Source organism: Pelobates fuscus, chromosome 5, assembly GCF_036172605.1.
Source record: "Pelobates fuscus isolate aPelFus1 chromosome 5, aPelFus1.pri, whole genome shotgun sequence".
NCBI classification, from domain to species: Eukaryota; Metazoa; Chordata; class Amphibia; order Anura; family Pelobatidae; genus Pelobates; species Pelobates fuscus.
In genome coordinates, this window is record NC_086321.1 from 17,358,471 (window position 1) to 17,385,254 (window position 26,784).

The following is a 26,784-nucleotide window of genomic DNA, read 5'->3' on the forward strand; positions in this document are numbered from 1 at the left end:
GAAAAAATGGGCTCAGCCCTTTCTGGGTCCCACTAGTCATCTCGCACGGGCCCCAATACAAACCCTGGCCCAAGTGGCACCAGATATTCAATTACAGAGTTGGAGTGCAGGAGACACTAGCACAATAAGTTCCTTGTGTAATGATCAGGGTATGAAACCCATCCCGAAGCTTCAGAGGGAACATAATCTCCTGCCCAGAGAAATCTTCACCTACTTAAGGATTAAACACATTTTGCAGGTAAACCAGGGGGCAGGGAATCCACGCATGCGAAAACCACCTTTCTCTCAATACTGTGTTGATAAAAGAAAGTCTGGCAAACCGCTGTCCGTGTGCTATAACGCACTCAATGACTTGGGCATCCCTGAAAAACTGTCGTATATGTTGCATTGGGAAAGGGAATTGGGGACTGAAATGGACCAGATGGACTGGCTCCGAACATTACAGCTGACCAAATCCGCTAGTAATAACCTTTACCACTGGGAAGCGTATTTCAGTGTTCAGTATTCAGTAAATAAAAAATAGTTATTTACTCCCTGAAGAAGTGGGCGCACGGCCCACGAAACATGTAGGAGCGAGGAATTACTGAACACCACGAGCTACTCACCTTTGAACTGCTGGAGTGCCCGGATCACGATCCTCCTGTAATCAGACTCGGGCAAACAGGACACCCACATCCTACAGGACTGACATACTACAACAAACAGTAAGGATCATAAAATCCTCAGGAAGGCCAACTGCGATTATCCACGTTGGGTACTAAGTACATTGTCTCAAGGGATCCCTTGGATTTATTCAGACTATTCAACACATCCGCTGGCCGTTTATTGAGTGTCTCCAGCCTCACTTTCTTCATGTCAGATTTACTATCTCTTCCAGAGTTAGTCTCCAGGACTCTCAGTTTTATTTTTATTTTTTTGTTTTGGAGACATTTGTTTTTAGATTTTGTGTCTAGCGACAAGCTTCTATAGGAGTACGCACACACATACTCGTTTATGTATATTTTTATTTGCCTTGTATATTATTTAGGATAAATTGTTATTTTTATATAAATGTTCCTTTATCCCTTTGCCCTTCTTGGGCGTTCTTTCCTTTTATTCACTATTCTGTATGCACACATTTGTATTATTCAGGACTTTTGCAAATAAAAAAGGGGAGGGGGGGTGTGGGGTGATGTTGAATAGTGCTTTAAAAAAAAAAAAAAGAAGAAAGTTTTATACACTATCTCTCTCGCTCTCGTCTCTTGATTAATGAATTCCCCGTTTCAGTGAAGTACATTTAGAAATCCCAGTCAAGGTCACCCAAAAGCAGCATATTAAGTTATTTTAAGCTTTGTCAGATGAACACATCATAACTTGCTGGTAATAAATGACTGAATGTATCCCAACTCTTATGATTTCAACATCTCATGCCCAAGGCCTCACGGAGACGCCTGATATAAGCATGACCTAAACAGATGACTAACGTTATAGTGTGCTCTGCATGGGCAAAAGGGGAAATATGAATATATGGATTTTATGTGTTAAAAATAATATTTATTTAATGTATTCTGTAGTAAAGAAATTAAACGACCCCCTCTGTCCACACACACATGCTCTCAATTATACCCTTCTGTTCCACACACTTACGTAGGACCTGGACACATGGGTTTAGTACGCTATATCCTGCATTGGACACAGTTAAAATGACTCTTATAGCTAGGACTCTAGATGGTTTCCAGAACCTCCAGAACTGTGATGCAGAGGGCTGACCTAAAAGCCCTGAAGACTGTACTTGTCACAGAACTCAAACCTTCCATGAAGAGTTCATATTTTGGCAAATTAAAGAGTTACTCCAACCACCATGGCCACATCTGCTTTTAGAAGTGGCCATGGTGGTAATAGTCTGTACGTGCAGCATTTCTGCTTGAAACGTGGCACATACGGAGATATTTGCTAGTTACACCCCTGGCACACGTGAAATAGGCAGCCTGGAACTCTGAGCAGGCATAATGAACGAATGAAGCACGTTTCTCCCCTCACTTACTCACTTACCTTCTTCCCCTCGTTTGCGTCACTTCCTCCCTTTACGTGCTTAGAGCATGTGCATGTGTTTGGTGCCAGTGAAATGGTACAATCAAATGGTTCTCTCTATTGGACCATAGGACATCGGACGGAGGTGTGGAAATGAGCAAGGGGAGCTTCGACCAGCCCTGGATTGCAGGTAAGTTTACAGGTTCTGTTACAGGGTTTTAACAAAAAATGGAGGCTGGGCATACATAGTAGGGCCCCCAGTTTAAACCTGCAGCTGGGAACATTAATCGTTGTAAAGCTCTCTAATTCGATCAGACTGTCTCAGAGAGACCACATAACCTGCACAGCGCTGCACACTAGTCTCCAAATGGTTTCCTATGGAAAATCATTGGATTGGCTGAGATGATCGATATCGGTTATCCCAGCCAAAGAGGCAGAGATTCACAGAGGATACCTGCACGGTGAGGGCAAAAAGGTAAATAAAATAAAAAAATGTAACCCTGGCTAGGTAACAGTGACTAGGGCACTATAGAATTGGCGATACATATTTGCAGTCTGAAAATGATAGTGTTCCTTCAATCAGTAATTTTAAAAACTAGACTTCAGCGCTCAAAAATATGAAACAATCCTATGTGTGTATTAATGGTCAATAACGATCAGGAATCAGGGTGAACTAGGAGCTACATAGTGAGAAGTCTGGCTTTAAGGTTATTTAGGGGAAAAAGCTTCAAGGAAGGGAAGCAAAAAGGTCTTACAGGTATTGAAACAAGTCTTCGAAAAGCAATTCATATAAAAGTCATGTTAAATATAAAAAGCATAGAATTCAAATGTAAAATATTTAAACGTAGTTTAGAGAAAGAAAATGTAAAAGAAAAAAAAATGATATCACTGGAAGATGTAAATGAATAAAACGAGAGCCAGGATTTAAGATAAAATGCCAACTTGTGCGTATCTTAAACATTTGACAAGAAAATGAGACGGGATGATTTGACTGTGCCGAAGGTGCCAATAATGGCTTTTCTAAATCATAGTCCATAAAACACACAGAGCGATGGAATAAAGAACTCGAAGTCTTTAGAAACTCAATTTTACCAGCGATTTCAAGTTTCAGAAAAGTCAGAACAGAACTTCAGCGTGTGCCGGCTGTGATGTAAAAATGATACGGTATCATATTAAAAGGTCAATGATGACATAATATAAATTATATGATATGAGACAGTAATATGACAGAGGTGGAAAGATGTACATTAATATACATTTATAGATTATAAATCTAGAGATTTGCCTGTCACGCGTTTTACTGCTGCAGACAGCCCTGCGTTTTATGGATAGGGTACTGGGAAACACAGAAGGCCCAACGGTTAGGGTGGACTGAACGTTCGGTTCTTTACAATCCAAGTAGAATTCATACCATAGTCAGTGACCAGACACTAAATAAATAATGATAAACCAATGGTAGCCCCATTGTGATCTAAAAACACAGATAACCTGTTTTTAAACTTCGTTAAATAATATCTTTAATTTTCATTAAAAAAAAAAAACAAATAAAAAAACTGAATTGTAATTGAAGCTGGTACCAATGAATTTACCTATTTATACATTTCACTAAACTGATGAAAAATGCATAGGAAACATTGTATTGCTAAAAGAGACACTCTGGACAGTAACCTTATGGCGTTTCATAGGGTTTATCGCTTTAATCAGGCTTTTTTTGCACAATCGATTCTGTTTTAGGGTGAAAAAGAAATAAATAAAGATTAGCATTTTTCTGTATTCTTAGCTATAACCTATAACCGATATTCTTAGCTATAAATTCTGGTTCTTGCTTTCAAATCGCTACATAATGCTGCTCCCACCTATCTCTCCTCCCTTATACACAAGTATGTCCCGTCTAGGCCTTTACGATCTGCTGAAGACTTACGTCTATCTTCTGTCCGTACTACCACCTCTGATGCTCGCCTTCAAGATTTCTCGAGGGCTGCACCATTCCTGTGGAACTCGCTTCCCTCCTCCGTTAGATGCTCACCCAGTCTCCACTCCTTCAAAAAATCGTTAAAAACCCACTTCTTCATAAAAGCGTATCAATTAAACTGTTAATGGCTCCTGACTGATTCCTCTTCTGCAACTGTCACTAGTCTAATACTATCCTTATCTTTTTATGTCATTTTACCCCACTCCCTCTAGCATGTAAGCTCATTGAGCAGGGCCCTCAACCCCTCTGTTCCTGTGTGTCCAACTTGTCTGGTTACAACTACATGTCTGTTCGTCCATCCATTGTAAAGCGCTGAGGAATTCGATGGTGCTATATAAATAACATAATAATAATAATATAATAATAATAATAATAATAATAATAACCTGCACTTTCCTAAAATTTGTGTTAAGTACACAAAGTGACGTATTTTCATGTACGCTAGTTTTGTCCACATGCATAGCACACCACACAACTAGTGCCAGCTGGTTACATAATACAGATAACCAGCCATTCTGACAACGGTGAAACAAATGTGGAGGAAGCAAAAAGCACAAATTTGTAATGAGAAAAAATAATTTCACAATTTTGTTCCAAATTAAGGAATAAATCAACACAGTACCAAAATGGTTGTAAATGACAGACTAGCAGAAGAAAAATGTACCAAAAAAAAAGGTAGAGGGAATTTGATGTTAACGAACGTAAGAAGCGGATCTACACATACTGTAAATCACTAACAAATATAAAACAGGAAATTACATATGTAGCCTTTATTTTATTTTTTCCAGATATTCATTTGTGGCCATTTTTACAGAGCAATAGCGGGTTAACGTTAATATAGTAAAGGAATCCCCATGTAAATCAATGGAATTTTCCTGCTGATTGCAACAATCACAATACAACATGAATGGGCTTTTTATTTTTTTTCTCCCCAGTGCTAAGGAAATGTTGTAATTATTCAGTAGGGTGGTCCATTAGAATTCCCAAAGATATGCATAATGAATACAACCACACAGGGCAGACCTGTTCATAGACCACGCTGGAGCCACGACTCTGACAGGGGCGGCATTTTGCCCTTGTCATAATCTAAAACAGGAGTTCCCAACCCATGGCAGCGGTGCAGGCGCACCGCACAGGTTGGGAACCTGTGTGAGGGTCCATCGGGTGGCCCATGCCCTTAGGGTCACCCGATGGACAGATGCAATGAGAGGATGGGACCGGATCAGGAGAGCAGGTCCCCAACTCCCACCAGCCACAGCCAGCACAAGGTAAGAACCTGCTAGGTGGCTTAATTTTTTAATGTGTGTGTGGTTGTGTGTGTGTCTGTTTGTATATGTGTAATGTGTGTGTATCTGTATGTAGTGTATGTCTCTGCGTGTTTGGATGCGTATTGTGTGCATCTGTATGTAGTGTGGGTATCTGTGTGTTTGTTTGTATGTGTGTAATGTTTGTAGCGTGTGTTTGTATGTGTGTCTCTGTGTATGTGTAGTGTGTATCTTTGTATTTGTATGTCTTTGTATCTGTATAAGTCAGTGTCTGTATGTGGCTGTGTGTATGTCTGTGTGTCGGTGTATCTGCAGGCGTATCAGTGTGTCTGTACATCTGTATGTGTGTCAATATCTGCATGTGTGCCAGTTTTTGATACATATACTGACACACATACAGTTGCACAGACACACTGAAACAAATGCAGATATACAGACACACAAACTCTGCCACACATGCAGATGCATAGACAAACAGATACAATCACTGACACACATACAGATACAGACACACACAGATACAAACAATGACACACATGCATATACACAGACACAGTATATAAGTAAGTGTATTGGCAGCAGTGCACACACAGACACAAGCTACATCCCCAGCACATACAGACACAAGCTACATCCCCATCACACACAGACACATACTACATCCCCAGCACATACACATAGAAACACTACCATTGCAGAAGCATATATGTTGTTTTTGGTGGGTTTTTTTTTTAGGAGGAAAGTGGGGGGGGGGGGGCGTTTCATACTTGGATCCAGGCAGCACAATGTCTTGGGCTGGCCCTGCAAGCACAGAAGGGTTAAATATATACATTGGGCACACAGCAAAGACAGGAAACCGTTGGCCCTTCAGATATCATGGGTTACATCTCACATGATGTACAGTCAGCAGCTGTGTAGTAGTTTATTAACACATATGCAAGTTACTAACTTATAAGGTATTTATCTAAATTAAAAAAAAGTTATACAGAAATGAAAAAAGTTACTTTTGTTGATACCTTGTAACAATATGTTATTTTATTATATAATCCTGTAACTAAATAATGATTACATGGTGCTTTTACAAGCATAACATATGTTTGTAAATAGACTTGACATTGTAGGCACACAGACCACTTCAGCTCATTGAAGTGGTCTGGGTGCAAACTCCCATCACCCTTAACCCTGAGCATGTAATTATTGTAGTTTTTAGAAACTGCAATAATTACCTGCTAGGGTTAACTCCTTCTCTACTGGCTGTATACCTGACAGCCACTAGAGGGGCTTCTGGGTGGATAGGCGACTTTTGGTCGTTTAAACCAGTGATTCCCAATCCAGTCCTCAAGTACACCCTAACAGTCCAGGATTTAGGGATTGCCCAGTTGCATCTAAGGTGTTTTTAGGGGAAAAAAAAAAACCAAAACACTTTAGACACAACAGGGTAATCCCTAAATTGAGGACTGGTAGGGGGTACTTGACGACAGTTGGGAACCACTGATCTAAACAACGCAGGACGTCCTCTCGCTATGCATGACGACTTCAAGCGTCACCAGAATCCCCATAGGAAAGCACTGAATAATGCTTTCCTATGGGGAAATCCTAATGCTAGCATGGCCATTGCTGTGCATCGCATTAGGTCTCTCCTGCCGGCTGGCGTCAGAGCGTGGGCGGAGCTGAGCCATATGCACTGGACCTAGGTAAGTGACAGAAGGGGTTATCAACCCTTCTGCACCACGGGGGGTGTCTTGACAGAGGAGGAAACAATAGTGCCAGGAAAACAAGTTTGTTTTCCTGGCACTACAGTTTCCCTTTAATGTTTACTTTTACTAGCTATTATCTCTTTCTATGGTTGGCACAAGGTAGGGGGAGGTGAGAAAGTGGCTATAAGAATTTCTATCTAGATCTTGGATGGCAGTTTTTAACAGCAGTCCCTTGCAAGATCTACTAACCGCAAACTCCAGATTTAAAAGCAAGTAAATATAATTATGGTAAATAACTCCTCAGTGCCAAATATTATACCAGAAAGTATTCACCCAAATGTACTTTAGGAGCTTAGTGCAGTATTAGCCAAACCACAGTTTTGTTTTGGCCACTAAATTAACCGTGATCTTGTAATCTCAATCAAGTGGTCAGAGTGCATGGTCCTGTCATTTTAACCCTGCAATTAAAACATTGCTGTTGCAGGATTAAGTACACCTGTAGTAGCTGTCTTTCTGACAGTGCCCGCTCTGCCTCCGAAGACATCATGATGCCTGCTGACTTTTTTTGTGATCTCCTCCAATCTGCTGATTATCATAGAAAAGCAATGAATTGGAGATATGCATGCACGGCCAAACATCACGCTCCTCCAATGAGCAGCATTTGATTCCCAGACTGAAATTTACTTTGCCTGCAGAAAAATGTGCCTCTAGTGGCTGTCGGGAAGACAGGCACTAGAGGTGGATTTAACCCTGTTTAGATTGCAAGGTTTGAACTAAAGGACCCCTGACCACTTTTTTGAGATGAAGTGGTCTGGGTGACTAAAGTGCTCCTTTAAGGCAAGAGGTGTCTAGAGGCTGGGGTGTGGAGGACTTAGATAATGGAGATAGTTTGTTTAGACACATAGTATGAGATATTGAAAGGTGAATTTGAGATGCCGGAGAAAGAAATCAAGAAAAAATTCTAGAGAGGAGGAGAACAGCATTGGGAACTGGAGATAGAAGGGGAGAGACGGATAATGAAAGACGAGCATAATAGACAAAACGTAAATCGTGGTATATGTGCATATGCTACCACAATATATAGATTTTTTTTCTGTATAATTCCAAGATGGCATTTTTTCATAAAAGTCACACTTCTATGTATAGAACATGGGGGAATGATGAGACAATCAAAACATCCTAATAACCTAAGAGAATAAGAAATGTTTCTACAAAATGAGAAATAAAGCCGGATACCATTATTTGGAAGCAGAAGGTTGAAGATACAAAATGTGAGAAAATACTACTTAACAGAAAGGGTAGTAGATACCTAGCACAGCCTATCGGCAGATGTAGAGCCCTAATTGGAATTAAACGGGTTGTGCAGAAAAACACTCTTCAAAAGCAATTTACAAAAAAAACAAAGTAGGAAACATGGAGGATAGCCAGGGCGATTGCAAAGTTTAGCTCAAACAAATGAAGCCGATAGAATTTTCCAATTCAGCCATTTTGTTGTAAAATTTGTATTTTCCTTATTTATTTTCAACATTTCAGTGAGCTTCTTATGAGTTTGACATGCTGATGCACACCTTATTGTATCACAGCACGCTGATCTTATTGGGGTCACCCCCACCCCTCAGCATCCCACGTTCAAAACCTCTTAAGCTGGTATGTAACAGTGCATTACATTTACATGAAAACAGCAAGCCATTCCTCTGAAAAGCCATGATTGCAACTCTATCTGCAGTTTGTACACTATACAATGAATTGTGCTAATTGAAAACGAAAAAACAGGTTATTTAAAAAGAAAAAGGTTCTCCAACGACGCTTTAGTCACGGCTTGACTATTTTACCATAAATGCTGCAGTTTAATTTTCAAGTCATTGCAATCAAAGCGAGTTAACCCTTTCCAGGCAAGATACATTGCAACAGATAGAAGTTAAAGGGTTACTCCAAGCATTATGACCATTATACCACACTGTACCGTGGTCCTGTGACCCTGTAATGCAGGGCTGTATTCAATCCCGCTCAGTGTCATCTGACCTCGTTCAGTCAACGAATGCAATGATGTGCAGGAATAAGCAGAGAATTGACATTAGCCAACCCAGACCTCTTCTTCCAGACTGGCTAATGAAGTCTCTATGACGCCGGCAGCATTAGGGTTAAAATCCATATGTGCAACGTTTCAAGACGAAAAAATAGCACATACACACTACAGGCACCAGGACTACTTCAAAACACTGAGATGGTCATGGTGCGTTAATAATCAATATGTTTGAGAACGATTTGTAAATCACAGGCATTGTGTTTCCAGGGCTATAATTAAAGATAAGGCTATTGTGTTGTGGTTTACTAATTCCCAGTTGCGCAGTGACAGGTAGACGACTGAGGGCAGACTGACAGCTACAAATTTGAATCAAACCCAGACTTTATATAGCAGTTTCTATTAAAATATCTGACCTTATGCAGGTAAACTTCCCAACTAATTGTTTTAATTAACACATTAAACCTTAATCTGTTTGAGTTTAATTTCAAATTAATACCTCAGAGAACCAAAAATTGGCTCCTTAATAAGAGCTTTGATTTTCATCCAGAACAGCGATTGCTAACCTAGGGCACTGTGCAGCTCTGCATTACACTTCCTATGACGCCCAGCCAGACATATGGTTTCCTGAGTGTTATAGGGAACGCAGTTCTCAACAGCAGAAGTGCTTTAATTTCTCTATCATTCATGCAAGCTAGAAAGAGCTTGGCAAACACCAGCAGCCCATCCAAAGTTGTACTACAACTCCCATCACTGACAGCCTGCTTCAACAATAGCAGGTTCAATACCTGGGCCTGGGCTTTCTTGATTTGCTGGCTGGTCAGTCTGGCTTTTTGTTGCATCATTTTTTCAATGCGTTGATTCACTTGCTGATCCTTTTTAAGTTCATTGTCATAAAATCTTGAGCCCTGCATAAAATAAAAATACATATATATTATTTCTTATTTTTTTTAATGTTAATTTACTTTTTTTCAAAATGAAAGAAAATCGTTTTTTTCCCAATCTTGAATATTATAAAATAATCCTGTGATTTCCTATCATCTGTCAGACATTCATTTCGAAGACCTTCATTTGGTCTCGGAAAGATAAGAGCTGTTACCAGGGCAACCTTTTATCCTAAAATCCCAATCCTGGCACGAAAATATTCCATATTTCATTACAGATGAAGGGAATCATTAAGAAGCGTGCGTGGCTCTTGAAAAAAAAAAATCATCATTGAGAACTAATGATCATTTCCTGGCACTATAGGGTCTTTAGGTTCCCCCTCCCCCCCCTTAGGGTCCCACTCCCACCGGGCTCTAGTGTGAGGAAGGGGTTAAACACATACCTTTTCTCCAGCGCCGGGCTCCCTCGGTGCTGGGGACTCTCCTCCTCCTTCGGACGTCATCGGCGCGGCACGAGCAGCACACATTCAGCCAGTCCATAGGAAAGCATTCTCAATGCTTTCCTATGGACGCTGGCATCTTCTCACTGTGAAAATCACAGTGAGAAGCGCGGAAGCGTCTCTAGCGGCTGTCAATGAGTCAGCCACTAGAGGCTGGATTAACCCTAATGTAAACATGGACCTGGCACCCAGACCACTGCATTAAGCTGAAGTGGTCTGGGTGCCTATAGTGGTCCTTTAAAGTAACACTCTTGATACCACAACCACTTGATCTCACTGACGTGCTTATGGTGCCTCGAGTCGCCTTGTACAGTCCCACAGTTCAGTGATAAAGCATTTTTGAAAGCATCAACACATGTTCTGTAGCACAAAGCCAAGTACCAGTTTTACCGCTGGGACGCACTCACTTTAGTCACATCCATTATGATCTTATTGATTTTTTCTTTATCCAATCCTTCCATGCCGGCTTTGTTGTCGTTGAGACCCATTCTGTACTGAAATGCTTCATTGCCGAGAGTCGCGTCTTTATCATCTTTCTGATCCATGTAGCACGTTTTCAAATCGCAGCAGCTCAAAGCCTGTGATAAAAAAAGGTGCTATATTTATTAAACAGCCCGAGCCTGTTTTCACAGAACAAACACATACTTGATATATTTGCTTTTAAAAAAATAAAATAAATCATAGTTTGAAGGCTTACGTAATTATTATGTAGGTCATCCACCTACAGAACACTTTTACTTACATAAAAGCAAATCTGTCGCCCGTGGAGTTTTAACAAAATATATATTTTTTTTAAATAATAAGAAAAAGACAAATATATATATATTATTATTTTTTGCATCTATTTTTTGTTTAGCTGAATGTTTAAAAGTACTAACAGTGCAATATTATATTGTGCCACTCCTGAAATAACATATTTAATTAATTTGATTTGACCTCATTAACATGCTGTAATTTTTTACGTCCTCCCATCTGTGTATTTTCTTTTCAAAATCAAAATATTTGCGGTATTCAGAAGCATCAGACTGCCTCTGTTGCAGTCCCTCCTCAATTCTTTATTCTCCCCCCAAAAAATTATAATAAATAAAATAAAAATACCACCGTATCAATGTATGAACACAGCCAGTGGCGTACACACGACCCATGGGGCCCCTGTGCGAAAATTGATCCGTAGGGCCCCCCGCGCACTTACTCTGCGCGGGCCGGGACCACAACACATGGCGGCGGGCACCTGGTTGCAGGGGTCGCAGGGCTGTGACCCCTGCGACCGCAGTATGTACGCCAGTGCATGCAGATACACATACACTTAAAGGACCACTATAGACACCCAGATCACTTCAGCTCAATGAAGTGGTCTGGGTGCCAGGTCCCTCTAGTTTTAACCCTGCTGCTGAAAACATAGCAGTTTCAGAGAAACTGCTATGTTTCACTGAGGGTTAATCCAGCCTCTAGTGGCTGTCTCACTGACAGCCGCTAGAGGCGCTTCCGTGATTCTCACTGTGAAAATCACAGTGAGAAGATGCTGGACGTGCATAGGAAAGCATTGAGTAATGCTTTCCAATGGGCGGTTTGAATGCGCGCGTGGAGTTGAGAGGAGGATCGGGGCGGAAGGATCCCCAGCGCCAAGGGAGTCTGGCGCTGGAGAAAGTTAAGTGCTTAAGGGGTTTTAAACACACGCACACACACTCTCACGAACAGACGCATACACACTAGCTAACAGACACACACATTTACTGACAGAGACACACTCAGTTACAGACATACATACACACATACACACTCACTTACAAAACATACACTCTCACTGACAAACACACACTCACAGACACACACAAACAGACACACACAAACAGACACACACAAACTAACACTCAGTAACACAACACATACTCACTAGCAGACACACACAGTAACACACACACTGACACACAAAAACACACACTCTAACGCTCCAACACACACATACGTTTCTTTCAAATTTAATCCCCCAGCCTCCTTACCTTTGGGAGAGCTGAGGGGATTCCCTGGAGTCCAGTGGTGCTACTGGGCAGCCGGTCACCAGGCTGGCGGGCGCGCAAGGGAGCACTCTCCCCTGATCGCTCTCTGCCCAGGAGAAGAGGATGGACACACTGTGGGCCACGACCCCTGCGACCGCGGTATGTACGCCAGTGAACACAGCACAGCCCCGAACAGCCTGAGCTGAACAGCAGGAAGTCAAGCAGCCTGCATTTGAAGAAGAGGATGACCAGACATAACAGTAAATGTGTCACTAAATGACAGTCTCTTGCTTGGATTATGACTAAAGTTCAGTCCCCTAAAGAACGTTTTTATTTTTATTCTAGGTACTGCTTCCTTGAATAAAGCCCTTCTTAAATGGACTCTGTCGACACCCAGACCAATTCAGCTAATTGGTGTGGTCTGGGTACACGGTTCCTTTTTTGTAAAATATTGCAGTTCCAAAGAAACTAATGTTTACATTGCAGGTCTACGCCCTCAGTGGCGGTCTACCAGATAGCCACTAGAGGGCTTCCTGATTAAAACAGACCATTGGTTCGGTACCTGACGCTGGATGTCCTCACGCTCTGCATGAGGACCTCCAGCGTCAGATTTTTCCCCATCGGAAAGCAATGATTCAATGATTCCCAAGAAGAGGTCAAATGTGCGAGCGACATTTGCTGTGCATGCGCATTATACCCCACTCGTTGCAGGACGGAGGAGGGAGCAGAGCGTCGACCCAGTGCCCTTTATTTACCTGGTCCTTTGAGAAGAGCAGGTTTGTATCAAGATTTTATAGCAGAATATCTCTAAAAGAATGTCATGAGGGCCACGGAGTAATACTTATTCTTCCCAGCTAATATGATTTTCACACATGTCCGTTAATTATTTGTACTTTACTGCTGGAAGGATTAAACCAGTTACTGACCTCCTCAGTAATGCAATGATTAATTCACACCTTTTATATTGGGTGCCTACATATTCGTTACTTTGTTTATCCGCTAATTTCAATAGCGTATAAACAAAGAACATGAAAACAGTACACTGTGCACTGCACAAGCACTAAACATTTGTAAATAAAGTATTTTGTTTCCAAAGCACAGTAACTCAGCGCCATGTTTAATATTTGTTCGAAATTGGTGCCAAACAAAAAAATAACAATCCTGCTTGTTCCGTTCACATCTTGTAAGTTGTTTAGTGACAGGATGACCATTTGGACACATCAAAGGCCTAGATGAAGACTAAACAGCGTGAGCAGATAACCAAGTTTAATAGCAGCCTTTTTATTTCTAATTTTATAGATGTCCGTTGTCTGAACATCTGTTTAATTGGTGTCAGTATGCTAAACGTTTCAAGATGTAACCCCTAAGGATTTGCAATAAATTGTCAAAGTCTAATGTTTAATTTTTGTTATTTTTCAGAATTAAAGGGAAAAAAACCCAAAACATATGATAAAAAGGAAAAACAAAAACACGGTCGTAAAAAAAAAAAAAAATGAGTATAGTGTAAACCTTTACGTATGGGGATTACTGCAAATGAATGCCAATTACAGATAGTTCTTTACAAAGTTTTTTGTTCAATTCATTCACATTTGTTAAGCAATTCTGACTGCAGGATGGAATGCCGTGAAAGGGTTAAAGGTACATAACAGAATTAGTGGGTTATAGGTTCTCTTTAACTTATCCAAGAATTTACAGAATATTCAACATATAACTTCTCCGAAGTATCTTTGTGTTCTGTACATCCTACCTCCGCAGGCTCTATCCTAAGACCTTTTCCAGCACAAGTCGATATGATTGCTCTTTCAAAGAGAAAACAGATTGGATTGAAATGGGGAGATGCACTGCAGGGAAACACGTTTGCAAAAGCAGAATTAGATGTCAGGAACAATTGAGACACGCTCCATCCCCTACACGTCATGAGGGTTTCAAGAGCAGACTGACAGAGGGGCACAGCGGCAATTCAATTACAATCAAATTCCACTGTCACATGAGCACAAGAAACCACTCAGAGTATTTGTATTTTAAAAACACAAGAGTTCCTTTAATTATGTCAGGGTGAAACAAAGAAAAATAGCTTGTCGATCAAAGATGGATAGATAGACAGACAGATGGTCATAGGGACAGACAGACACAATATCAAATGTTTGCGTACAGGGAAATGATTTGGACTTCTCACCAAGGACTGTGTTCCTCTATAACCCTAGTTATTACATGTAATATACCAATAAATCCCATAAAGATCAAATACATAATAATATTGTATTCGCTGGCTGCACAGCCCAGCTAGAAGCTCTGGACCCGTGGTGGCCCTCAGATGGTTCCAGGGTTCTCTCTGGACTTGCAATAGGACATTTTGATTTATGTATCCATTTATAAAGTTGGTAGGTTCCTTTTAACCTCCATTTATTAAAATGCCACGGTTCACAACGCCTTGTTGGAATCCTGCACTCATTTGAGTCTAGGTGGGATTTCCAGACTCCCTGAGATACTTCTAGCAGGTGATTTACAAAGTAGAAAAGGGAGGGGTGAGAAGGACGAGAGGAACAAAATAGGAACAGCATCCGAAATGGGAAAGAAGATGGGATATAGATAGACTGACAAGTCTTAAATATCAGAGCCACAGCAAACCTATCGAGAGAGACATGGGAGAGTACATCTCTTAAACAGGAGTCTCGTTAACGTGGAATTACCGATAGTCATTTGTTTTGGGGGGTTTTCCGTTTAATTTCATTTTCATTTGATATTTTTCATCTCTACTATGGTTTGTATGGTTTTTATATAATAAAATGAATCGTTTTGACCAGGCAGACTATTTAGACTTAGAGCCTAAAACTGGCTGTTCCACTTAAATCTACCACATAACGAATGCTGCTTTCTTAATCTTTCAATAACAATTTGGGAAACTAAACTCTTTAGATGCAAACTATGCTTTTCATAAGGTCACGGAACACCAACATTTCAGTTGGCAAAATAGAACTTTTTGTTTTTTGGAGAGTAGCGGTATATGTTAGTGGTGGCTCATCCATCACAGGGGCACCAGAAAACGGTCATAATAATAATAAACAAATGATATATATTGGTGCTCTCCGATTGGACAGATTTCAGAAACAAACTATACACTACACATGTCCAGTTCCCCTCAGAATCTTATCCAGCCAGCCATCATTTATTATCAATGAGTCAGTTTGTTCTGTAGTAGAAAAAGGGGAGAAAAAAAAATGATATCACCGCAGTGTTGTATGGTGTTGCACGGTGTACGTTTACCGTACACCACGTTTTGTAATGGAAATTGACAAGTTAGCCCTTTCCCAACGGAAAACAATGTCAATAAATCTTGTACCACTTGTGTCTCCTGCTCTCCCTGTAACTCAGAGTCCACCAGTGAGAGAAAGACGTTGTATTAAAGGGACACTATAGTCACCATAACTACTACAGTTTAATGTAGTGGTTCTGGTGTCTATAGCCTGTCCCTGTAGGCTGAGCATTGTAAATGCTACATTCTCAGAGAAAAGGCAGTGTTTATATTGCTGCCTAGGCACATCTCTAGTGACAGTCACTCAAACGGCCACTAGAGCGGCTTCCTGGTCCAGTGCTGCACACTCTGCATGGAGGCGCTGATCGCTCCCCATAGAGATGCATTGATGCAATGCATCTCTATGAGGAGATGTTAATTGGTTTTGCCACACATGCGCAGTAGCCCCCAATGCTTTCCTATGGGAACTGAATTGGCGTTAACTGAGATCATCCAGTTGTCAGCCCAAGTGAAGAGTACACTCTTATTACTTCAAAATGAGCAAGATAATGCAATTTTTTTACTGCTGGGCAACAGCATACACTCACAATTTCAGTCCAAATGACCAAACTTTCCTAAATATGTCAAGGTATTTGGACTGAAACTTTAATTATATGCAAATGCAGGTCTGCTTACAATAAATCCGCTATTGTGTTTATTTTGAAGCCCTAGGAGTGCTTTCTTTCACCTTTGAGTGATAGTTTTCAGGTTTTTTTCCCGCTTTCATATCTGCGCACTATGCTGGCGCGAAGCATTATGGGGCTGGTATAGAATTTATATCCAGGGCTGCTTTTTATTCCCAAACCGGCCCTGGCATGCGCTCTGAGCCAGCGAAATGGTTCCCCATGAGAAGCCTGCAATGACAGTATGAGGTCTCGGCTGACGTTATGAAGGGAAAGACAGCGCCGGCAGCTTCACCGGATGCTGGATTCCGGGTTAGTAAATACCTTTTTTTTTTGCAGGTTTTACTACAAACACAGAGGGTAACTTAATAGTACCCAATACGGCACCTTATACAAAAAAGGCTGGAGTAACCCTTTAATATTTCATACGAGTCCAATATATCTGGAGGTGGGGTTTCCCAAAGAGGGGCTGAAGTCTGGTGCCCCGCAATCTTTAAATTTCACCAGCTATTGGGTGGGTGTTCCAATGAATAAATTTATGACCTTCTGATTTCTTTCATTGGTTTTTCCAATTGATTTATAGCCACAATTACTGCAGTTTAAAACACAGTAAGGTGTGATGTATTCCTGTGGCAGTCTGTGAGGCACGCACACCAAATATTCTTGAAAAGGGACAAAAAAATAGGGCATCAAATATTAATAAATGAAATAAAATATTCTATCGCTCAGCCTTCCCGCAGCCCCGCAGTTGAGGAGTTGCACATGGCTCAGTGTTTAGTGAATAAGCCCCCTTGGGAGGCCTGAATGTATTAATGGTTTTCCTTCTAGAATAAAAGCGCGTACCAGGCCAACGCACACAGCACTTTCATTTCCTTTTTTTAATCCAGTGTAGCTTCTGTGCTTAGTTTCTATTTCAATGTCTGTGATGTTATTGTAGCAGTAGAATCATGAAATTCAAAAGAGCGAGATTTGGTGCTTTAAGCTGAAAAATGATCCTCGTCTGCTTTAGAAACCGATCAAAATAGAAAAGCCTTAAAAACGTAAAAAAAAATGGAGATAAACATCCTTAGTCCGGAGGCAGCATGAGCTTTCATCGAGACCATAATTTAAAAAATAAATAAAAAATACATTCTTGTTCTCTTCGGTGAATGATCTACTACAAAGCTGAATTGCTGGGCCGGTCGTTACTCTTTACTCATTAATGGTAAAGTGGAAAGTGCAAACAATCGTTTCTGAATACTGTATCGGAGCTACACCCAGCAGTTTGAATCTGTGTCCCTGTTCTATTTCCAGTATGTGTAAAACCATGTTATATTGCATACTTACCAACGTTTTAAACTTACAAAGTGGGACACTTTCATTTTAGGGGTGTGAGTGAGGGGGTGAGGCTGCAGGTTTTTCAAGAAATTTTAGGTGACTTACTAATAAGTTTCACAACTAAAATATAATTGAGTATACATTTTTTGGAGTTTAAAGTCAGATTATATGCGAGTATTATTGCTGTGGAGACACATTACTGGGAGTATTATTGCTGTGGAGCTCTGTTATACACTCAGACACATTACTGGGAGTATTATTGCTGTGGAGCTCTGTTATACACTCAGACACATTACTGGGAGTATTATTGCTGTGGGGCTCTGTTATACATTCAGACACATTACTGGGAGTATTATTGCTGTGGAGCTCTGTTATACACTCAGACACATTACTGGGAGTATTATTGCTGTGGAGCTCTGTTATACACTCAGACACATTACTGGGAGTATTATTGCTGTGGAGCTCTGTTATACACTCAGACACATTACTGGGAGTATTATTGCTGTGGAGCTCTGTTATACACTGAGACACATTACTGGGAGTATTATTGCTGTGGGGCTCTGTTATACACTCAGACACATTACTGGGAGTATTATTGCTGTGGAGCTCTGTTATACACTCAGACACATTACTGGGAGTATTATTGCTGTGGGGCTCTGTTATACACTCAGGCACATTACTGGGAGTATTATTGCTGTGGAGCTCTGTTATACACTCAGACACATTACTGGGAGTATTATTGCTGTGGGGCTCTGTTATACACTCAGACACATTACTGGGAGTATTATTGCTGTGGAGCTCTGTTATACACCCAGACACATTACTGGGAGTATTATTGCTGTGGAGCTCTGTTATACACCCAGACACATTACTGGGAGTATTATTGCTGTGGAGCTCTGTTATACACTCAGACACATTACTGGGAGTATTATTGCTGTGGAGCTCTGTTATACACCCAGACACATTACTGGGAGTATTATTGCTGTGGAGCTCTGTTATACACCCAGACACATTACTGGGAGTATTATTGCTGTGGAGCTCTGTTATACACTCAGACACATTACTGGGAGTATTATTGCTGTGGAGCTCTGTTATACACTCAGACACATTACTGGGAGTATTATTGCTGTGGAGCTCTGTTATACACCCAGACACATTACTGGGAGTATTATTGCTGTGGGGCTCTGTTATACACTCAGACACATTACTGGGAGTATTATTGCTGTGGAGCTCTGTTATACACTCAGACACATTACTGGGAGTATTATTGCTGTGAATCTCTGTTATACACTCAGACACATTAGTGTGAGCATTATTGCTGTGGAACTCTCAGACACATTACTGGGAGTATTATTGCTGTGGAGTTCTGTTATACACTCAGACACATTACTGGGAGTATTATTGCCGTGGAGCTCTGTTATACACTCAGACACATCACTGGGAGTATTATTGCTGTGGAGTTCTGTTAGACACTCAGAAACACCAACAATATGGAGCTCTTTGAGGAGTTGCGGATTGATGCAGCGTAGCGTTTTGACGCACATGCGCTATAGCCTCCCAACGTTTCCCAATCATCCAATTTCATAATCTCAGCTACAAAGACTGAATGAGGCGAGGACAGTCGTGGAAAGACCTGCGCAGCTCTGGAAAAAGAGGAATATACCTTTTCAAAGGGAGGCAAGGAGGCTCGAGACCTAAACAGTGATTTGACCACTATAGCGTGGTCCTTTAAGATTAAAAAAAACATTTAAAATTAAAAATTAAATTTACTCACAGGTCTTCATGAAGCATACTAATTAAGGTTTATAAAAATTAGTTTTAGCATAACACAATCCCCACTTTAGTGATAAACTGTCATTATTACTACATCGTACATTTTGGGGAATTGACCCCATAATTGCTGTTATTCCATTTTCCTTGCGCACATAGGCGTTTGGCAGACACGACCAACTTTTGTTGTCACTGCTACTCAAAAATGACAAGCACGGGGGGCGGAGCTAGCTGCCGACAAGGACGCACAGTGAAAAGCTCCGTGCCACACTAAGCAAAGTACCTGATTTTTCGGCGGAAATTGGACACCTACCTCTCCCAAACCTTACCCAACGGTCGACGAGAAGATAATGGGCAAGAAAAATAAAAAAACAAGGCCGGACAAAACCCCTCTTAGCCACGATATCGGCGAACTCTTGCGAAACTCACAGAAGGCCGCATGTGAGAAAATGGCGCTGGGGGAAGATGGGTACTCCGACTCCTCAGGAGACTTCTACCCAGATCTGGAAGAAGGCACATCGGTAAACCAGCCCACAGGGCACAAGATCAAAGCCCCTCCAACAGGAGAACCGGTTACAGCAGCCTTGCTGACAAAAATGTTTACGGAACTCAGGCAGGACTTAGCTGCCGACCGAGCAACCTTTAAAGAGGCCATTGAGGGGGCCACCACGAGGCTCACCCATTTGGAGACTAAAGCTAAGTCCCAAGACACACGCCTGAATACCCTGGAACAAAAAATATCAGATCTCCATAAACAACACCTTGGCACAGCAGAGAAGGTGGAGGCCTTGGAGGACCACAGAAGGAGGAACAATTTAAAGGTTAGAGGGGTACCAGATGACATAGGACTAGCTGACCTCCCACACTATGTAAATAGTAAATTACCTAATAGCAAACACTACTGCAACCCAAACAGGCAAAAAACGTGAAAATAGACGGACTGTTCCACCTGCCCAGATCGGCGAACACACCCCCAACCGCCACGGCTGACATTATTGTAAAATTCCAAAACCACCAAGATAAGACCGCTGTGCTAGCAGCGACCCGAGGGAAGACCCCTCTATCATTCGAGGACTCTCAATTGCTGCTGTTTCCCGACCTAACGAGAAGTACACTAATCTGGTGCAAATCGCTTCAACCAAGCCTACAACACCTGAGATCCAACAACATCCAGTACCGATGGGGAACACCGCGGCTCATTACGTTCCCCTTCCAAGGGACTGCCTACCGGGCACGAAGCCCACAGGAACTCGACACTCATTTGGGCCAGCTGGGCCTGACGGCTCTGTGAACAGAGCCCAGGACCACCTCAGCCAGGCTAGATCCCGCCTCAGCAAAGGAATTCATACCCAGGTCATCTCAACGTGCTACACCAGCAGGCAACACAACCTGAACTCACCGCACCAAGCTGACTACTTGTCACCCTCAAGGATGCCACGGATTCCGCCACTAAAATCAGTGACTATATTTACCAAGTTACAAATGTGTTTTATTATTCCCTTTTTGCTTAATGGTTTACATTCTGACATGCCGCACTTGAGATCACAACCCCTAGCATCTTAAGAACCCAGACATGTTAGAGTAGGCGGCTGTTTCACCTTGTTCACAGTTTTTTCTTTTTTCTTTTTTAAATAATCAGGCAGTCTTAGGCAACGCGTAAGCATATAGCGCGGATAAAGTTCAGGGAGGTTCACTCTAACTCTGGCTCCGTCCCCCCCCCCCTCCTCCTTTCATTTTTTATGCTAGACAATATGTTAACTCAAGGCTGCAAATCCCCAGAGGGGGCTTTTCTCCCCCATGGCGTACTCAAGTCTATGAGAGACATTATGTTATTGTTATTTTTATGGCTATATATTACTCATGTACCCAGAGGGACTTATTTCTGTTGTATTAATATGTTGACTAACATGCTTTAAATAATCCAAAACCCACTCAGCATGAGACTGAGTCCCATCCATTGCCTATATACCTCTTAATGCATGTGAACTTTAAGGGCGACGGCCCATACACTGTTTTGTATTGCAATATTAACATGCTGAGTGACCAAAATAAGCTTGTTTGACTACTAAACTCCACATGATTCACATGTGTCTAGGACACTATTACTTACCTACTCAGCGGATAGGCTTATACAGTTATACAGACACGCACACTATGGCTTACACTATACTACTGTTCACTCTTCTTCAATTTGAAAAAACATGCACTATTTCTCCATGCCATACAACTGTCTTTCTACGACTATGTAAAATCTGGCATTAGCTGTTGTGGTATTGCTGGCGTAAATGTAATTTGTCTTATCTATGCATGACAAAATAAAGAATAAAATTTTTTTTAAAAAAATGACAAGCACAATGTCACTACCACACACACACACACACACACACACACACACACACACGTCCTCCATCTCCCCAAAATTCTCCCAATATTGCGATAATAAAATTATGGAGATACGATTTTAAAACAATGTAATCCGTTTAGAAAATATTTCAAGCCTTTAGTGATATTAAAGTAAACATTTTCTCACGTGCTATTTAAAAGGATTTAACACAAGTCCCCGCGTTTAACTAATAAATGATAGAAAGTGATTTGTTTATAGAAGGTAACCCTGGAAATAGATGGTTCCCATGTAAGTGCCACGAAGGATCTGCAGCCAACAGTGGAAAACGTCACTTTAAAAGCAATTGTTACAGAGACATACAAAAGGTAAATATATGGAGCTTATAAACAATAACACCCAGATGAGAACATGAAACGGCTGATAAAAATAGGGACGATCCATCAGAGGCAATAACAGAGCAATAAACCATCTAACAGAGGAAAAGCCAACCCGAGCGAGAGTTTTAAACAAAGCGTCAGGCATTAAGTGCTCGTCCTGCACAGTTTCATAACCAGACGTATCCTATGACTTAGTGCCAGGAAAGTGACAGTCTTCAAACATGCCCCGTACTTGACTCGAACTAATTCTGACCTTCAAACCCATCTCGTCTTTTGTGCTGTAATAACGGAGATATCAATAAAAAAGAAAATTAAACAGGTTTCCCGTGCACATTTTAATCGTAAGCTATTCCTGGAAAGTCTGAAGGTTTCATTTTAGATATGCTCCAACAATCCCATCACCTGGTACAGACATTAAAAAACAAACAGATAAAACAGCAAAGCACGGCCCACACTCTGAGCTATTACATAAAGCCCTAAGGGTTGGAATAGGGTGATTGACTGCTCCCGTGACTTGCATTCCCCAAAACTGTTCTTGTGCTGGGCCTATTCGACTAGCTTGTGGCCGAATCTTGCTTCAATTTGATATTCGATGTGTGCATGTGCCGTACTGTTACATATTTAGGTTTCGTTTTCTCCAGTCATGGATGCCCACACTGGGCCCCTATTATTGAGATTATCTGCCTTGAGGGAGCCGACATTACTAATCCGTATTAAGATGATGTGGATCTGCACTAGCCTTTTCATTATAATCTCTACTAGTGTGTAGGTCAAGCCTATTTATCAGATACCCTCTCAAGTAAATTTTTCCATGCACCGAGTAATGTTATATTTTACTTAAAAAAAATAAAAAAAAAATTGACATACTATAGACATGTACAGTGGCTACCACACATGCCAGGTGCGATTTGTAGGTTAGGTTACAGTTAGTTATACTGGGTGGGTTTATATTATTAAAGGGACACTCTAGGCTCCCACACACGTTAGATGCACTGTGTAGGTTAGGTTACAGTTAGTTATACTGGATGGGTTTATAATATTAAAGGGACACTCCAGGCTCCCACACACATTACATGCACTGTGTAGGTTACATTACACTTAGTTATACAGGGTGGCAGGGCTGCCATCAGAAATTTTGGGGCCCCTGACAAAGCACAAGGTCTAGGCCCCCCCGCCCCCTCCCTCCCGGGCCCGCCCACGTCCTACCTAGTCCGCTGACAATGATGCGGGACTGAATGTGGTGTGTATAGTGGAAGTGAATTAGAATGTGTGTAATGGATGTAGTGTTTGTGTGTATTAGATACTGTTTGTGCAGTGAATGCAGAGTGTGTTTGTGTAGCGGATGCAGTGTGTATAGTGAACACGGAGTATGTTTGAGTAGTGGATGTAGTGTGTGTACAGTGATGTAGTGTGTGTTTGTGTAGTGGATGTAGTGTTTGTATTAGACACAGTGTATGTGTATAGTGAATGCAGAGTGTTTCAATTTGTGGTGGATGTAGTGTGTGTACTGTGAATACAGGATGTTTGTGTAGTGGATGCTGTGTGTACAGTTGATGCACAGTGTATGTTAGTGTAGTGAATGCAGAGTGTGTGTCAGTATAGTGAATCCAGAGTGTGTGCAAAGTTTAGTGAATGCAGAGTGTGTGCAAAGTTTAGTGATTGCAGAGTGTGTGCAAAGTTTAGTGATTGCAGAGTGTGTGTTAGTGTGTAATAAATGCAGAGTGTGTGTTAGGGTGTAGTGAATGCAGAGTGTGTTTGTGTAGCGGATGCAGTGTGTATAGTGAACACAGAGTATGTTTGAGTAGAGGATGTAGTGTGTGTACAGTGATGTAGTGTGTGTTTGTGTAGTGGATGTAGTGTTTGTATGTACTAGATGAAATGTGTTTAGTGGATGCAGTGTCTGTAGTGGATGTAGTGTGTGTATTAGATGCAGTGTCTGTGCATAGTGAATGCAGAGTGTTTCAATTTGTGGTGGATGTAGTGTGTGTACTGTGAATACAGGATGTTTGTGTAGTGGATGCTGTGTGTACAGTTAATGCAGAGTTTGTGTCAGTATAGTGAATCCAGAGTGTGTGCATAGTTTAGTGAATGCAGAGTGTGTGTTAGTGTGTAATGAATGCAGAGTGTGTGTTAGTGTGTAGTGAATGCAGAGTGTGTCAGTGTAATGAATGTAGTGTGTGTGTTAGTGCAGTGAATGCAGAGTGTGTGTAAATCAGACTTTCTCCATTATAGATTCATATCGTGTTCATACAGTGCAGCCCTTGCCCTTGCCAAACAGTCCTATTTTTCCTCTCTCATTAGTTCATGTTCCCGCAACCCCAGGCGTCTCTTTGACACCTTTAATTCTCTTCTTCGCCCTGCTGTGGCCACCCCCAAAACTAACCTTACTGCTGATAACTTTGCATGTTACTTCACTGACAAGATTGAACAGCTAAGGAAAGAATTCTCCCCTCCTTGCCTTTCTGTTTCTCAATCACACATAGATCATGCCTTTCCTACCCTTCAGACATTCTCCCCAGCTACTGACCAAGAGGTGGCTGCTCTTCTTTGCTCCTCTCGCCCCACCACTTGCCCGCTCGATCCTGTCCCATCTCACCTTATCAGATCTCTCTCCACTTGTCTCGTGCCTTCTCTAACACACATCTTCAACTGCTCACTCTCTTCTGGCATCGTCCCTGCTGACCTTAAACATGCCACTGTAGTACCTATACTAAAAAAAACATCCCTCGACTCATCCACCCTCTCTAACTACCGTCCCATATCCCTGCTCCCTTTTTCCTCAAAGCTTCTGGAAAGGCTTGTCTTTACCCGTGTGTCTCATTTCCTCAATTCCAACTCTCTCCTTGACCCCCTTCAATCTGGCTTCCGCCCTCTCCACTCTACAGAGACTGCCCTTATCAAAGTCACTAACGACCTAATCGCAGCTAAATCCAAAGGCCACTACTCCATACTAATTCTTCTTGACCTCTCAGCGGCCTTTGACACCGTTGATCATGCTCTCCTTCTTCAAACTCTTCAATCACTTGGTCTCTGTGACTCTGTCCTCTCGTGGTTTTCCTCTTATCTCTCCCAACGCTCATTCAGTGTCTCCTTTTCTAATTATACCTCCTCCCCTCGCCCTGTCTCGGTTGGAGTTCCCCAAGGCTCCGTCCTTGGTCCACTTCTATTTTCTCTTTATACTGCCTCTCTTGGCAAACTTATTACCTCTTTTGGATTCCACTACCACCTGTATGCTGATGACACCCAGCTATACCTCTCCTCCCCGGACCTCTCCCCTGCCATCCTGCAACGTGTCACTGCTTGCCTTTCTTCCATCTCTGACTGGATGTCCTCCCGCTTTCTGAAACTCAATCTCTCAAAAACTGAGCTCCTTGTCTTTCCTCCTCCTAATACTGATCCTCCTCTTTCACTCTCCCTTCAAGTTTGTGGTACCAACATCAGTCCATCCTTGCAAGCGCGCTGTCTTGGCGTCATACTTGACTCTGGTCTCACCTTTGAGCCTCACATCCAGCATGTTGCCAAATCCTGTAGATTCCATCTTAAAAACATAGCCCGCATCTGCCCCTTTCTTGCACCAGATACTACCAAGGAGCTTGTCCATGCTCTGGTAATCTCCCGCATGGATTACTGTAACACTCTCCTGATTGGTCTTCCCAAAAGCCGTACTGCACCCCTACAGTCCGTAATGAACGCTGCTGCTAGACTGATTTTCCTCTCTAGTCGTTTCTCTCACACCTCACCCCTCTGCCAGTCCTTACATTGGCTTCCTGTATGCTATAGGAGTCAATTCAAGGTACTAACTCACACCTATAAAGCACTGAACAACTCTAGCCCCTCTTATATCTCCTCACAGATCCATAGGTATGTCCCTTCTCGGTCTCTCCGTTCTGCCCGTGACCACCTCCTGTCCGTTGTCCGCACTCGTACGGCCAACTCGCGCTTGCAGGACTTCTCGCGGGCGGCTCCCTTCCTATGGAATAGCCTGCCTACCGCCATCAGACTCTCCCCTAGTCTTGCATCTTTTAAGAAGTGCCTTAAAACCCATCTCTTTAGGAAAGCATATGGCCTCCAAGACTAACCCTTACCTCACATACCTGTCTCTTGCCCTCTCCTAAAGGGCAGTCCACCTTATTTGATTGCAAATTCCTGTCCTAATGTGTTTTACACCCACCTCCTATAGAATGTAAGCTCGATCGAGCAGGGTCCTCTTCAACCTATTGTTCCTGTAAGTTTATTTGTAATTGTCCTATCTATAGTTAAATCCCTTCTCATAATATTGTAAAGCGCTACGGAATCTGTTGGCGCTATATAAATTACAATAATAATAATAATAATAATAAATGTATAGTGAATGCAGAGTGTGTGTCAATGTGTAGTGAATGCAGAGAGTGTTTTAGTGTATAGCGGATGCAGAGTGTGTGTTAGTGTAGTGAATGCAGTGTGTTAATGTGTAGTGAATGCAGAGGGTGTGTTAGTGTGTAGCGGATGCAGAGTGTGTGTTAGTGTAGTGAATGCAGAGTGTTAATGTGTAGTGAATGCAGAGAGTGTTTGAGTAGTGGATGTAGTGTGTGTACAGTGATGCAGTGTGTGTTTGTGTAGTGGATGTAGTGTTTGTATGTACTAGATGAAATGTGTTTAGTGGATGCAGTGTCTGTAGTGGATGTAGTGTGTGTATTAGATGCAGTGTCTGTGCATAGTGAATGCAGAGTGTTT

At 41.8% G+C, this 26,784-nt stretch overlaps 1 protein-coding gene across 1 annotated transcript in view; it reads right to left on the minus strand.

Moving 5' to 3' along the window:
* POLK (DNA polymerase kappa) overlaps positions 1-26,784 on the minus strand; it is a 75,787-nt gene that overhangs the window by 33,791 nt on the left and 15,212 nt on the right. The window contains exons 2-3 of the mRNA XM_063453625.1: positions 10,759-10,929; positions 9,756-9,875 (exon numbers count right to left, since the gene is read on the minus strand). Coding sequence (XP_063309695.1) covers positions 9,756-9,875; positions 10,759-10,896 — 258 coding nt within the window. The 5' untranslated portion in view covers positions 10,897-10,929. The remainder of the gene's footprint in view (positions 1-9,755; positions 9,876-10,758; positions 10,930-26,784) is intronic.